Source organism: Leiobunum rupestre, chromosome 4 (assembly GCF_980474605.1).
Source record: "Leiobunum rupestre chromosome 4, qqLeiRupe1.1.hap1, whole genome shotgun sequence".
NCBI lineage: Eukaryota > Metazoa > Arthropoda > Arachnida > Opiliones > Sclerosomatidae > Leiobunum > Leiobunum rupestre.
Genome location: NC_143387.1, coordinates 48,171,320 through 48,185,505, shown reverse-complemented (window position 1 = coordinate 48,185,505; position 14,186 = coordinate 48,171,320). Strand labels below are relative to the sequence as shown.

The window sequence follows — 14,186 nt, the reverse complement described above, 5'->3', positions numbered from 1 at the left end:
ATTTTCCAATAGTTTGCAACTGGTCGAATAACCGCGGGTCTTTTTCTAATTTGTTGAGTTTCCAGGCCATCAATTAAAATTTCGAACTAGTCCTTATTTCTGACAACTCTTTAGGCCACAGCGGCAAGGACCATATAAAGAGCTACCTTGCGCGTCCATACTCTGTGTATTAAAACTTCTTAGCGAAAGGCAAAAGCTGTTTAATTGTTTATTCTAGCGCCTACTGGCCTGCACTGTTTTCTGTTTTGAAATTTTATAGAATAACAAAAAGTAAAACTAAAACCAAGTCTAAAACAAAACCGGGAGAAAGGTTTAAGTAACTTTGTGGGTAAAAAAGTGCATTTGGTCTATTTATTTGAATGATAAGTCAAAAATTTATTAAATTATGGAATTAAATTCTTAACATTTTACATAAGTTGAATAATTTTATATTCGAAATACTATTTGGTATTTGATCAGTTAACTGGCTTGGATTTTTGCAAAATTATTTAACGTTTTAAATGTTCGATTTGGTATTTGACGTGCCTCGAAAAAAATATTTGATATTCGATTCGATCCCCAAAAAATGGTATTTGCACACCATTAATCAATACAATTTAACAATTAAGTCAACTTAAAGAGAGTTAATATATATACGAGTTAATGAGGGATCTAAGCTTTTTCGGGGTACGCTAGGGTTGTCCTGCTTTTACTTAAAGCCTTCCACACTTCCATTTAGTCGGGTAAGCCTTTACAAGAAGCCTAGTATGAATAGCTTAGTGGTACCGGCTGTCCCTAAATTTTGCAACGGACATAGAAACTATTCCTTCTGCGTTGAGTATGTAAGTTATCTCCCTGCTGGTTACAGGGGGTTTCCCCTTACCATAAATACTTGCTGAGGTTAACGGTAATAATAAATGTAGGGAGCAGTTGGCTAGCGTGGCATGAAGGGTTTTCCACCACCCTAAACCCTGCTACCAGTAATTGGCTTCAAAAGTCACTAGTTGACTGTGGTTCCTTGGGTATTAGCTGAGCTTATTATAATTATTGAAATTCTTGGGCTGGCGCTGCTACTCCCCTTCTTGACTCGCTCCAACCACAGTCCCGGTTATCTAGAATTTATCAGATCTCTTTTAATTAAATGCTTTACTTAACTGAAAAAAATAGAAATGTTGGAAGGACGAATGTCATGAATCCATTGGTAGATTTAGAAATCATCGACGATCAGTAGTCTCTTCGGTAGCTCTGCCAAATGTGGTCGATTTTCAATTTTCAATCTAAAACTCGATTAAAGATGCAATGCACTGTTCGCAAGAAGCAGAAGTGGATTATAATGAAATACTTTTACTTTGAGTAAACTATTCATAAAAAGAACACCTACAATTTCAGAGAAAATTTTTATTTTTATTGCGAACTTTTATGAGATGAAAAATAGAAAATATTTAAGACAATTATAGTGAGCAAAACAATGGAAACACCTGAACTTATATACAGATGGAAAAAGAACAAAGATTTTAAACAAAAAACTCTTATCGTTCTTCGTAAAAGTAAACAAAATATAAGAAAACGCAGTCAACATTCGATATATAATGATCAAAATGACAATCTGTTGGGTCTTTTTCACCAAAAAACCTCCTAAAAATTATCGCAAAAATACTGATTTTCCGAAATATATTTTCTAATAACTTTTCTTTTTTATCTTATATATATTTTGTATATATTTATATATGTACACATCTATTTATAACCCTTAATTGTGCTGCGTAAATTTGTTCTGACGTAAGTACTTTAATTTGTACAAAAATACAGCATTTACTAAAGGCTTTATATTGTTGACTTATTCGTTGTATTTTTAAGCGCTGGGAGTCGTTTTTAAAAAGGAGGCAATTAAATTTCGAACTACAGTTCAATTGTTATAAATAAAAATTAAATATACCTCAAAGTAACGAAATTTAGAGAATTGTTCGTTAAATATTCAATTTGTAGCAACGTAATCCCTACTGAGAACATTAACAGTAGCCCGATAAAAATTGAAATTTTATTTATAAAAATACGTTATCTTTAAAATTCTTTAAAAATTTTACTATCAACTTCGAGCGTATTTTTAAGTATTTTAAAATCACCGGGATAATTTTTCTCCTAAGAAACCACTGGGTTTTAGAATAATTGTAATTTATAATGATATATCTATATAAATTCGCGCGGGGAGGGGACTCTCAACGGAATTGCCGAGCGCAATTTTGGGGGCTTAACCGGGATACTTATAAACTATTTGATTTTTCCGAGGATCCCAGTTAGTTTCGACGATAAAATTAAAACTGGGATCAGTTCGAGAAAATAAAATTTGCGAGTTTTGCACTCAAACAACAAATAAAACAAAAACACGCGTAAATAAAATCAATATATAATCAGGAACAATTGTTTTGTGTGAGCGTATGGGGGAAGCTTCTGAGAAGAAGGTCAATTCCTTTTCGATACAAAAAAAAATGGATCACAACTTTTCGAAATTCGCGAAAAAGGGGGAAACCCTTTCTAGTCCTTTAACGTTTTCCCTCGCACTTTCGCATAAATCTTCGATCGTCGCACTTTTGTATAAATCTTTGTATTAAAAATAACGCTCTAAATATTTGTATTTGAGCAAAGGGGATTTTTTGGAGCGCTGGACGTCGTTTTTACATGACGCCTGGATGTAGAGGCCTCCATCCTGTCGCGTTGGGGCCGAACTTGTAAACCAACCTCCTTCCAAATACGGGTAATAGCACTTGGCTCTTGTAATAATATCTTGGCGAGAGTAAAGTAAAAACGTTTCGAAACATGGAACGAAAAAAGTTTTAAAAACACGTCCATTTTGTGACTAGAGATTGAAACTACTTATTTATAGGAGAGCGTTCGAGAAACAAAGTACGAGTTTAAGATAGTGTTTTGGCACCAAGTGTATCAACCACCACCACCATCACCACCACCACCACGGGACGTTTCGGCTGTAAAAATAAAACCATCACCAAAACCAACACCAAAATGTAAGAGTTCAAGAGAGTCGGACTCCGGATGCGAAAAGGAATGTCAGTCCCAAATATTCATGCTTCGGAATTTTAGGTCCAAACTTGTAAACGAGTTTTTTAGGAAGGCCCTCGTTCTTAGGAACTGGCACTATGATCGACTTACTGTAGTACGTCCTAAATCGAAAGAAATACCCCTTTAAAGAATCGGAAATCCACCGAAAGACATCTAAAGGCAAAAAGCCGGGAAAGGATCTAGTCGGGTAATATCGAGCATGCATCGTGCGACAAAAACAAACGGGAATTTGGAAAAATTCAAATTTACCAGAAAATCCAACCGGAAGCGGCAAACGAAGAAAATGAAGTTTAAGCGTACCAAAAGCGTACTGAGCGATCACTACTAATAAATAGATAAAAATGTACAGACCTCATTGCGCGGCTTAGTTTCTCGTAGGTCATCCTGGGATTCTGTTTGCGGTCGCCCCACAATCTCGCCACTTTGTCCGATTGCACAAATTTGAAGATACCGTCCTCTCGTCTTTCCCATCGAATCAAGCTCGGATTCGTGGCAGGGTTCAATAAAAGGTCCCGAATGAACTCCCATAGTTTGCCGTTACCTTTGCCTAAAGCCAATAAAAAAATTGTATAAATTGCCCAAGTGAAAACGCGAAAATGACTAAACTGATTAGCGATAGCTATTTTTTAGACTTGACTGTAATTTGCGTACCTTGTCTGTTTCTGGACTTGGCGTCGGTTTTCCTCGGCCGGCCTCTTCTGCTAACACCGGCGGTGGCCATTTTCTTCATTCCAATAGGCGTCATAGGCGCTGAGTAAATTATAAGAGACATTGTTAGCATGGCGATTCGAATCAGTCCTTAAAGGTGATAAAATACTAACCCATTCCGGGCTTAGCGACCATCCGAGTTTGAGGCATAAAACCATAGTTCATGGCTTTTTCATTGACAGTAGTCATACTACTACTTGTACTTTCCTGGTCAGAATCTACAAATTGGGTAATGGCGTTAGAGTCGATCGCAATTCCTCAGTTATACCTCGTGGGAGACGTACTCGAATAAGGACTCCTCCTTTGCATGTCGCCGTTCATGACTGGCACCCATTGGTTCACTCTGTCCCTGGTCGGCCAGTCGATTGGTTCCGGGACGTCAAACTCTTGTTGAAGCATGGGTTGGATATCGGAAAGTTGCGGATTGTCTAAATGGAATAAACGGTTAGAGCCACGAAGACACTGGCAGTGAGAGATGAACTTACGAAAGTTGTAATTTTGTCTCTGAACTTGAAATTCGTCGTAGATTTCCGTACCGTAATTGGCGTCGCAGTGACAAAAGTCCTCCCTGGTCATCTGACAGAGCTGGTGCCCTCCGATGCGAAAGGACGCCGTGTTAATTTCCTCCTTGTCGTAACCTTTGTTGTCGGCCCAGAAAAAGAGCCAGTCTATAACCTCGTCTTGCGACCATTGATTCGGAGGCTTTATCCGCCACAGACTGTCACTCTCCAGAGGAGGGAGATCGGAGTAATAGTCCGTGGGGTAATCTACGAGTCCAAATTTCGGGGTTATTAAAAAATGTACCAAAGAGCGATAACGGCGTTCGGCGTACCATTGGGCGAGGTGTCTATTTGGTGTTGATCGTGCATTTGTTGAGGAACGTGATCGGTTCCGGTGTTGGGATCGTAGTACGAAGACGTCAGGTTTGTGTACGAGTTCTCGTTTTTCAGCATTTCGGGCTCGTATAAGGTTTCGTCCATACTAAACATGGGCTGAAAGAGAGACGCGTAACTTTCTATCAGTACCGTGGAAAACCCGCGCTTCGTAAACGACTACCGCGGAGTGTTAAAGAAAAAACTGAAATTTTACCTCGGGCCCTTGAAATAAATCTGTGCTCAGCATCATTTTGTGGGGCATAATTTGCTGTCTCAGCGGCCTGCGAAGGAAAAAAATTCGGAATTAACGAACAGTTGTCCAAGGGACGACCTTGACTTGGAAGTAAGAAGACATTGAAAAGAAATGATTGGCACGAAACCTTCGCCGTTAAAAATGTTTTCCACGACTAGCGTACATCGTATCCTTCTAATCAATTTTAACGCGGCTACGAAACGTATTTATTACTGGTAATATATTTTATTGAGCTACAAATTTTAAGCAACGGACACTCGGAACGAACATAAACCCTACGTGCGGCCGAAATTCAGTCGTCAATGCGAGTAATTGGTAGCCGCTGATAAAGGGTGTCAGGAGACGAGGCTCATTTGGCCACGGAATAAAAAGTGGGAATCCCACACTTGACAGGTACAACAACAACATTTAAGAGACTTGACTTGAAGTATATTTAACAAACATCGGCAACTAGATTATTGAAGTGGATACAAAAGAGTGTTCTTTTCATTCACTTTTAAAAAGGCATTACTACCATTATCACCGCGCCTCTTAAAACAATTGACGCGACCCAATGAAATTGCTGTCCGCGTCTGTCGCGCGTATCAATAATATCGAGTATTTGGGAGGAATTCGATGGAAATCTCTCGCGAATACTCGTTCCATTTCACTCCTTTTTGTTTGAATAGAGCAAACAATGTAAGAAGCCAATAAAAGAACAAGTTCCTAACAAATATCTTATTAGAAGAAAAGCCGGCGTCAGTGGCGAAGAAGGATTTTCGAGAGTGAATTCTAGGCCAAGGGCGCTATCAACTTTATATTTCACTTTCGCGAAAAGCTTTCGAGACGATTATTTATTCGAAAAATCTTTGGAAATTTATTGAACGATTGTATTTCTTGAAAAGAGCCTACGCGCGTTCGTTGTAATAAAGTCTCTATAACTAGAAAACCTACTCGTAAAATTAGTAAAATAGCCCGATGTCAAATCGCTGAAAGAAAATTTATCGTCAGACAAATCAAATTGGCTAAATTCTAGTTTTAGCTGATATATTTAAAGCGACCAAAAAAAACCGTTTTTCCCACGCAATTAACCTCAGTTTAGATTTCGCGAACATATTAGCGAAAAAATTACGTTTCAATCTTTATCTTTTTGGGAAATACTAAATCGCTATTTAAAAAGACGCGTGAAAATGTTCGGAATTTCTGATGGCACGTTGCAGAGATGCGCTTTCAGCCAAGGTTATAATGGGTGAGACCCACTTCCTCAACCATAAAAAAAAAGAGTTCGAGATTCTTAATAAAAGACGATTGATATTTTGGTCACGTCTTACTATATAACGTCGTGAACTTGTTTTTAAAATTAGACCGAAGACTGAATGAAAGTCCGGTTGAAGGGAGAGAACTCGACTGCCCGCCCCTCCCCCCTTTTACGTCCAGCCCTTGCAAAATTACCTACTCGAGGCTCAGCTCGTAGTTAAATTAAAGTTGGCGAGAAGGTAAAGTATCCGTATTCGGTCTTTCACCTAAACCAACTATACCCGGTTTCGAGGGAATTTCCTAAAACAAGCCGAAATTCAAGATGGAAATCACACGAAGACGCTGTATAAATATAGCGGGACTCTAATAAAAGTAAATGTTTTTAAAGCCTCATTAATAACGGCAATTTTTAAAGGTGGCCAATTTAATCCGCAACCATATTTCGCGTAATGATGAAACCCAAAATGCCTTTGCGTCTATTCAATACGCGGTCCTTTCGGCGGCGAACTCAATAATTAAAAAGGTATAAATAGAACGCGACCCAAATACGCAAAAGACTTCAATTATCAAAAGACCCATTTTTAGGATGTCTGTATTGAATTGAAGGGACTGATTATAAAATGGGATATCTCTATCTGGAAGAGAAAATCTCAAACGGATCATTATTCAAGATCGAATTTTTTTTATATCAAAAATAAAAACTCGCGTTGAAAATAAATTCTACTTTACAAAAATAAAAATGCAACGCTATTTTAGAACGTGTTTTATTTGTTTATGACAATTACCGGAGAGTATGGGAAAATTGAAGTTCGTAAAATTTACCCGAAAGCAAATTTACTTCGGGTTCATTTTCTATAACAAAAGATGACCGAGCCTTTTTTTATTTAAATTTTTCTAAAGGCGCTTAACTAGACGCAAGCACGCGAAGTCAAGACGAATAGCCTGGTGCATCTCGCGATAAAAATAAAAAACATATCGTGGAATGTAAGAAAAACACGCGTGCCCGGTTTTGTACTGGCCTATAACTTATTTCAATGATGAGACCTAAACATAAATTCAGTTTCTTGTTCGCTAACAGCCGGTTACCGGAAGACGTATTTTTCGTTTAAGTATAGCTTTTTTTCCACGTTTTTTAAGTCTCGCTCGCGTCTGATACATTTTATTTTCCCCGAGGCACTGAAATTTATACAAGACTTTACAGAACGTAATTCAACATTAAAATCGCCGCACTGTTTTACGTAGAGCAAAACACGGCGTAACAAATTACGTCCTAGAAGCATTTTAGCGTAGCAAAATTCGTGAAGTAAACTTCATTGTATATGCCTTTTAATAAATAGTTTTAAAGTTAGTTTTTTTATTCGTGGCAAATATGTAGAAAGGTTCGTTCATTGGCTAGTCTTTGTTATTTTTAACCCAATAATAAACGAAATGTTGAACAATTGTAAATTCATTTTTATCCAATCACAAACGGCTTTCTGTATATAAATAAAGTGAAATAAAATAAAAATGAATTAGGCGGCGCTTGTGACGGTTGAAAAGGGAACGACTGACTTAAATTTTGGAAAATACAAAACGAACGTTTCTTTAAATTCTAAAGTTGAGAGAAAAAAATGTACGGCGATAGCGAATCAAGTCCGTATATTCGTCAGAACGAGGAAACGAAAAACCTCGAACGAAAACAACATCGTGAGCGCTACCTCGCGGGGTCTTTCAGAAATAGAATCGTAAAAAGAACCAGGAAGTAGATTAGCGCGCTGCCTGTCCAAGTTCGAGGATTCATGAAAAACAAGTCAAATCCTATTTAAGGACGGCGACTTCTAAGAACGCTAAAAGAAAAATGGGGATTGGACAAACTTTTAAAAGAGACACTTTCGGGCGAAATTTGACCCAGAAAGTCCTTAATTGCAATTTCGAAGAAAGTTAATAAAAAATCCAAAGCCACTAATCGTTCAATGATAATTTGGAAAGATTTGAAAAGTGGCCGGTTTACCACGTATTAATAATAATATGGAATAAAACTTTAATATATTTGAAAAGTTGCGGGTTTAGTACAAATTGATTTAAACAATATGGAATAATGTTTAAAGATTTGAAAAGTTGAATATTTAAACAAAATGGAATAAAACTTCAAAATATTTGAAAAGTGGCGGGTTTAGTACAAATTGATTACAACAACGTAAAAATATTTACGAAGACTTGAAAAAGGGGGTGTACCACGTATTAAAACGATGTGGAATAATTTAAGTAGAAATTGATTACAACAAAGTGAAATAAAATGTATTTGAATGAACGTTTTATCGAGGGAGGCGCTTAGTAGGCATCCTCCAAATGATTTCGTTCGAGTGATTGACTTGGCTGTTCAAATATGATCGTAGGCTACCAATTGCTTGAATACCGTATTCGTGATTGTATTTTGGAAAAAAATCAAACGTGCGCAATGTCGGTGTGTGTACGCAATAAGTAAACCTCTCTCCAAAGAGATGCCTGTCATATTCAGGATCTCGAATAGGCTGGTATCGCTCGCGCCAGTCAAGACTTGGGAAAATATGTACAAAAGAGAAATGAAGAAGTCATGCGCTTAAATAAAACTCCCAAAAACCGGTGTTTGAGCGGCTCTATTCGCGTATAAAGAAGCGTCTAAGTATTTTATGAACAATTCAAGTTATTATTTGTACCGAAAATGGACGCTTTTGGGCGAGTGGTCTGGAGTAGTATTTATTTTTCGACATGGAACTAATTGGTAAAATGTAATTTGTTTCTATAATATTTTTGTAATTAAAAAATAAAATTGCGGTAATAATTTAGGTGCGAACGGAGCCGTAGTGGAAAAAGTATGAAAGGCGCTATTGACTTTAGGTAGGTTTAAATGGTCGCTATCTTTTATACGAAAGAGCGGCGCTCAGCGGGGTCCCGCACAGCGCCCGAACAAACAATACCGAAGGGCAAAAAGCTAAGAATTTAATTGCCACAGCTTCGTTTCGTCAGTGTCAAAATAGCCGAAATTACCGAGCCAAGCGCACGAGGGAAAGACCCTAAAGTATATTTTTTACGACTTGGAAATATCGGAAAATATAAAAGAGGATTAATTCGTAGAGACGAAGCGGTCAGAACTATAAAACGTTTTTACTTTGACGTATGGTTTAAAATCCAAAAACTGGAAAAATTTCATTTGAATAGCTTTTATAACTATCGTAAATCAGTAACAAATGGAGGTAACTTTAATTAAAAAATTCAAATATTTACTCAATTTGATTAAAAATCTTTGGAGAACATGTAGTAATAATAAAGATAATAAACCGTGTTAAAATTGCTAAAATTTATGGCAAATTTCCGAAAAGGGTGAAAATACACCAGCCAAATAAATTTGGAAGGGTAAACTAAGCGTTCGTACGAAATTTTCTAGGCGTTTGGAATGCCCTCGATTTAGCGTTCGGGAACGTGGGAACTTAAACGTACGAAAGCATCACGGAATCCAAAACGTTCACGTTCGGTTACGTAGTGGTTAAACTCTCTTTTATAACCACTGGCGAGAGACAAAAAAAAAACCCGTATATCCTCGAAGCTAACAAAGTTTAAGAATCATTAAATAACCCTTTCGACCTTGACAATATAGTCAGAGCGGGCAATTTCAATAAGAAACGACAATTTAAAAAAAACGTAGCAAATTACAGAGAAGGTTCCCAATCTTATTTTCCGCACCCGAACATCAAAATATAGGTCCCTTCGGTTTTGTTTTTTTCTTAATTTCGAAGTAGTAAAAACAGGAATATAGGATTGGATGATTACTGGGCAGATCTCGTCCCTGGCCACTCAAAATTGACAGCAAGGTTATTTTCACCAAAGAAAGCCGTTGGAAGGTACGTACGCGCTTCCAAAAACTAAAAAAAAAAAGGTTCAATGTCCCATATTCGAGTATTAGCAGAGCAGGGTGTGGCCAGCTCGCGCGGTCTTCGGCCCAAAAGTTATAAATATCGCGAAACCCACCTCAAAAACTATAGCCACCAAATAATATTAAAAATTCCGCCCCGAAAAAGCATCTTACCACTAGCCGCGTATCGCTAACTGGAAAAACTGTTTTTTTCTACGTAAGAAAAATGCGACTTTGAAAGAGTACTAAATGAAATTCGGCTCGTCAATAAATCACAAATTTGTATTTGTATTTCGGGGAGCGATGTCACGTATGATGTATACGCCTTCGCGGTTGAGTCCGTATTGAACGCCTTCTCTCGGAATATATTTGAAGAAGATATATTTAGACAACCGTGTTTTTGAGGGAATAAAGAAGGTTCTTTAGAACGCGAGTCCGGTCTGCGGTTCCAAACAATCCGCGCCTCGTTTTCAAAGACGAACTCCAACCGCGTCGAGGGCAAACTGACCAAAAAAGTTAAAAATACAACGGGTTTGGTCGTAAAATAAAAAGGGCCAAAGAAGCACGTAGGGGTTTCGTGGAAGGACCCAAATCTCGCCTTCGTAGTAAATAACGGCTCGTTACTTTTCTAAAATTAACAGGGAACTCGCGCGCCAAATAACCGAGGTTTCCGAAAGGATGAAAAATGTAGTTACACTCGTTTAGGAAAATTATCATTTGAAAGAAGAGATTCTCGGAAAGTTGGTTGACCCCGCGCCAAACGGAGGTGTCCACCTGAATTTTTACCTCCCACTTAAGACAGACGCGCGCAACAACGTTTTAAAAAAAATCCGTATTCGCGACGACCATACGAAACGTATCCGAGAAAGGTTTACCACCGAGAAATTTAAAATACGACATTTTGTAGACGCGAAATTGTCAAACGTCAGAATATTAAATTGAATTTTCGAGGTTAAGAGTTCCATTGGAATCCTCTAACCTCGAGTTACTCCAGGGTAGTAGGAAATCAAAGTAAAAGGGCAGTGCACTCCGAAACCTTATTTAGGATCTTATAGTCTTTTGTCTATTTGATTTAAGAGTTGAAACTAGGAAGACACCTAACTTGGCGCGGATATACCGAGCCGTATCGTTTGATTCAACGTCTATATCCGTCTCGCAGGCTATAAACCCAAATTTTTTTCTTCAAATAACCTTGTCCGGTCCATGCATCAAGACCGACCCCAATCCGTGACCCAGCCTTTTTAGAAGTTCGCCCGGGGGTACTTAAAAACGAGCCCCGGCCATCCCCCCACGCCCGCTCGACAGAATGCAACGCCTCTATAAATTAAATAAGATCCAAGATGGGCGCGCGATGAAAAAACCTGGGTTTTATAAAAAAAAATTACATTTTTTCCCAAGCTGTTTTTTTTATCTTTCTTTTAAGCGTACCGAATTTATAGAGCTCACTGCTCCAAACGCAACGAGCTCTTTTGAATTTCCCTGAAAAGAACGGACGATATTAATGGTTTATTTTCCTGCCGTATTTCGGACGTTATTAAGATGTATTGGCCGCGACTATTTATCAAGAAAACACATAAATAAACCGCTTTATTGATTGAGATTAATTTTGATACACTCCAAAATATTTGAAATGAGAAGAAACCCGAATTTGGTTTTGATTCATTCTTTGTTCATCTAACAAATATTTCGATTGAAAAATTGAAACTATACCGTTTGAACTTGAAATTATGTCTACAGTTTATCGATTGTTTTGCAGAAAATTAAAATCATTCGTTGGTTTAGTTGTTGTTTGTTTGTTTTTATACTCCACATACTAAAAGGACCTTAACTAATAGATTTAGAATATTTACCACCGATTTAAAATCTTTCATCGACTTTAACATCTCGCCCAATAGATAAAATATTTTCAAGCGAGATATTGTACTTCCGCGTATGATTTTATTATTTAATTTCAATCTTTATTTGCGTTTAAAATTTACGTAAATACATCAGCGGTTCATTTTCGTCCAATAGAAACGCGGTAAAATGTCCAATTGCGAAACTTGTCACGACCACGCAACTATTTACAACGCAATTGGAAAGAAACAAAATTCAAAATATCTATTTAATATGGGTCATCTACTTCGTTCACCGCTAAAAATACTATCATTGAAATACGGAAGACGAGTACGGTGATCCACCGAAGTCGAAATTAAAGCAAGCACCGTAAAATATTCAAATTACACTCGAACAAATTACCCGCGTTCGAAAATAAATAGCAGGAAAAACTGACCAAATAGTGAAATAATTCGAAGAGGTACAATAATTTTATTCAAATGAATCCTTGGTTTTTACGAAACAATGAAATGTGGTTGCGTTAAAAAATAAATGAAAAGCTTATAATCTCAAGCGGAGGATATATATATATATATATATATATATATATATATATATATATATATATATATATATATATATATATATTTAACCAACCCTGACTCGGAAAATTAACTTTTACGTATTTTCATTGTTTCAAATAAGTCCCGAGAAAACAATTCCAAAGATAGCTGTTTACCGCGAGGACGAAACGGATTAGCCGTTGCCCGGGAGACGGGCCTCGATTTGACAAACTAAAATGAATGGGGTAAAAATGCCGAAATTGTCCCATTGTTTCTCAAAAGCGACAATATGGAAAATTGGGGAGTCTTGAAAAATAATGTATCGCGGATTGGAGAAACAATGTGAAATGCCGCTGCCTTCGCGTGATTAGGCCTAATTAAGCGACGCAGAAGATGGCGGAGCAGTTTCGACACGCGAAGGCTTTCAAAGTTTCCAGATTTTTTTTAATTTCATATTTTACTGCCATATTATACGCGAAAATTTGTTTGGCAACAGTAAAAATTTAAACTTGGGAAATTTTCGGCCACAAGACAATAAGTAAAGGCTCGCGGTAAGCGGCAGGCGCTAGCGTGAACGGGGAACTTGTAGCAGGGTAGAAGTAGCCATATTGTAGGCACTCCTACGAATAAATTATACACGTTTTAGGATGCGAGCTTAACTCCACAACTAAACTTTTACAATAAACGAGTAATGAAATGGCATATTACACCTAATTTGGATTTTTAAAGTGATTTTTTCCCAATAACTTTAGTAGGGTAACGATTTACTGTTATGTTAATTGACGGAAATTAACTAGTACGAAAATTTCACGTTTCATTTTACGGGCTTAATCACTATATTTACTGTGAAATGTAAATTAAAACCTGCACTATCTCTATTAATTGTAACTCAAACAATTATTTTTTCCATTTCATAACACTATTCATTTCATAACACTTATTTAATCATTTCAGATCACCTATTTACTCATTTAAGATCACATATTTACTCATTTCAGATCACCTAGTTACTCATTTAAGATCACCTATTTACTCATTTCAGATCACCTATTTAGTAATGTCAGATCACCTTTTTAGTAATTTCAGATCACCTTTTTAGTAATTTCAGATCACCTATTTAGTCTTTCCAGATTACTAACTTATTTAGTCACTTCCGATTACTTTATTTAGTCATTTCTGATAAATTAATTGTTTAGTCATTTCAGATTACCTATTTAGTCATTTCAGATTACTTATCTAGTCATTTCAGATTACTTATGTAGTCATTTCAGATTACCTATGTAGTCATTTCAGATTACCTATGTAGTCATTTCAGATTACCTATGTAGTCATTTCAGATTACCTATGTAGTCATTTCAGATTACCTATGTAGTCATTTCAGATTACCTATGTAGTCATTTCAGATTACTTATTTAGTCATTTCAGATTACTTATTTAGTCATTTTAGATTACTTATTTAGTCATTTCAGATTACTTATTTATGTAGTCATTTCAGATTACTTATTTAGTCATTTCAGATTACTTATTTAGTCATTTTAGATTACTTATTTATTTAGCCATTTCAGATCAAAAATTTATACGAACCAATGGAAAACGCACGGCAGGGTTAGTCTCATCTTCGTATATAAGAATAATTTTATTATTTGGCTGAAACAGTGTATGGAAAAATATTATAAAACGGCGTATATAAAAAAGACGCTTCTGATAACATATCCGCGATAACGTATCGAGCGCGCGATGTCGTCATATTATTCTAATTTGATTGGACCTCTCTAGTCCCTGGGTTGTAGCAGCTCCGTCCAATTCTACAGGGC

The 14,186-nt window shown here is 36.8% G+C and overlaps 1 protein-coding gene across 5 annotated transcripts in view; it reads right to left on the bottom strand.

The window, feature by feature from the left end:
* Nucleotides 1-1,382: 1,382 nt before the first annotated feature.
* LOC149948061 (ETS homologous factor-like) overlaps nucleotides 1,383-14,186 on the bottom strand; it is a 51,409-nt gene continuing 38,605 nt past the window's right edge. For 4 of the 5 annotated variants that reach the window (XM_090172990.1, XM_090172994.1, XM_090172992.1 and 1 more), the window contains exons 2-9: nucleotides 4,852-4,918; nucleotides 4,595-4,754; nucleotides 4,248-4,529; nucleotides 4,047-4,190; nucleotides 3,876-3,980; nucleotides 3,706-3,804; nucleotides 3,406-3,601; nucleotides 1,383-3,155 (exon numbers count right to left, since the gene is read on the bottom strand). In XM_090172990.1, coding sequence (XP_090029116.1) covers nucleotides 3,008-3,155; nucleotides 3,406-3,601; nucleotides 3,706-3,804; nucleotides 3,876-3,980; nucleotides 4,047-4,190; nucleotides 4,248-4,529; nucleotides 4,595-4,754; nucleotides 4,852-4,918 — 1,201 coding nt within the window. In that variant the 3' untranslated portion in view covers nucleotides 1,383-3,007. The remainder of the gene's footprint in view (nucleotides 3,156-3,405; nucleotides 3,602-3,705; nucleotides 3,805-3,875; nucleotides 3,981-4,046; nucleotides 4,191-4,247; nucleotides 4,530-4,594; nucleotides 4,755-4,851; nucleotides 4,919-14,186) is intronic. The other variant, XM_090172991.1, reaches the window with a different exon arrangement.